At 44.0% G+C, this 1,405-nt stretch overlaps 1 protein-coding gene across 1 annotated transcript; it reads left to right on the top strand.

Annotated features, from left to right (window-relative positions):
* Positions 1 to 790: 790 nt before the first annotated feature.
* Positions 791 to 1,006, top strand: PPTG_24635 (hypothetical protein; the record flags this gene model as incomplete). Its single annotated transcript, XM_008918086.1, has 2 exons — positions 791 to 847; positions 911 to 1,006. The coding sequence occupies 2 exons, from the start codon at positions 791 to 793 to the stop codon at positions 1,004 to 1,006; spliced, it is 153 nt and encodes a 50-aa protein (XP_008916334.1).
* Positions 1,007 to 1,405: the final 399 nt, after the last annotated feature.

Genomic DNA, 1,405 nt, shown 5'->3' with positions numbered 1-1,405 from the left:
ACGCACTAGTTCATCAACGGATGTTGGTAGATTTGCCCAATCCACCTGAATTTATCAATGTCACACTTGTACAACCGAACGGAGCTGAAACAAGTGGAGAAAAATGGCCTTCTGCGGCAAATTTGGAACATGAGTTCGAAGTAAATTCTCGTGGAATCCGTCACAAACGACGCGTTATCATTCCGATAGGACTTCTTCCAGCCAAGGTCGACACTTGCTATGTTAAATTCTCTCATCTGAACGCTAAGATCGAGAAGCAGTATCAATACATCATGCACGCAGTCGATCTCGCCCTCGTTCAAACGGTTTGGAAAGCTCAAAGTGCAACTCTAAAAAGAGTTGCGTTATTACTAGAGGGTTCACAGCCGAAACCTGTTTGGGCATTCGAACATCTTTACGTCGGAACCACGCGCGTCCAGACTGCCGACGGACTTCGTTGTCTCCCTCTCACATCTTCGTATAATCGGAACAAGCTACTTAGCTTACGTCCCAACATCTACACAGTCAAGTGGTTGATGAGCATCGACGAAAACGGTTTCTGGAAAGCAAGAGAATAATGGAATTCATTACCGTACATAATAAGAGAAAAAATATATTATTACTTAGTAGTTTTTAACCTTTTCAGAAAAACAAAAGGTCCTCCCAGCCTAACGCAACGCACCCTTGTTACTTGTTATTATTTTCTACCGTATTTTCTGTTTCCGAACTCTGTCCCGGACCCCGTCGTAGCTGCGACAATAATGGAGGTTAAGCACGTTTGATGTATGGCGTTTGATGTATGGATGTGCAAATGGAAAGTGACTGGCTACCTACTGCTTCCACACTTTGCTTCTACAGCTTCTCCGGGGTTTAGCGCCTTAGAGCAACGCCAACGGGATTATCCTGTTAATATAACCACTTGTGCTAACAGGTGGTGTTCGGTGATGAGTTCATCTCGGTAGAAGTTCGCAAAGTTGATGACGATCCATTTGAGAAGAAGTGTGAATATTCGGTACTTACTTGCTAGGTCGCTCGACGGTGAAAATCACGATAGATTTTGTCCCAGAGCCTTGGGCTACAATACACCCTGAAAATAAAGGCCTAGATCCTGCAGGTGCACAACGCGTAATACTTGTACTCAGAACGTGTACGCAGGGCCTTATTTGACCTAGTATTGATTAATACTTTCTCCGGGACCGAAGTATTTCAGATATTCACGTCTGTTTTTAAACTATGCGGCGCCTATTTTCACTGCTGTATTTAGGCAGCAATTCAGAATCCTTCGTCGATCCTAAATTTTAGCATGCCTATAGGTTTACCGTAGGCAAACGCGGATTTATATTCAGCGGCAAACGTGGGTTTAGAAGCCGATTTAGAGTTGCCGTTGGTGTGGCACTTTGCATATAATTGTGCGGTTGATGAGGAT

The sequence above is a fragment of the Phytophthora parasitica genome (assembly GCF_000247585.1).
Source record: "Phytophthora parasitica INRA-310 unplaced genomic scaffold supercont2.138, whole genome shotgun sequence".
In the NCBI taxonomy this organism is placed as follows: Eukaryota; Oomycota; class Peronosporomycetes; order Peronosporales; family Peronosporaceae; genus Phytophthora; species Phytophthora nicotianae.
The sequence above is the reverse complement of the archived record's forward strand: the minus strand, read 5'-3'. Positions and strand labels throughout refer to the sequence as shown.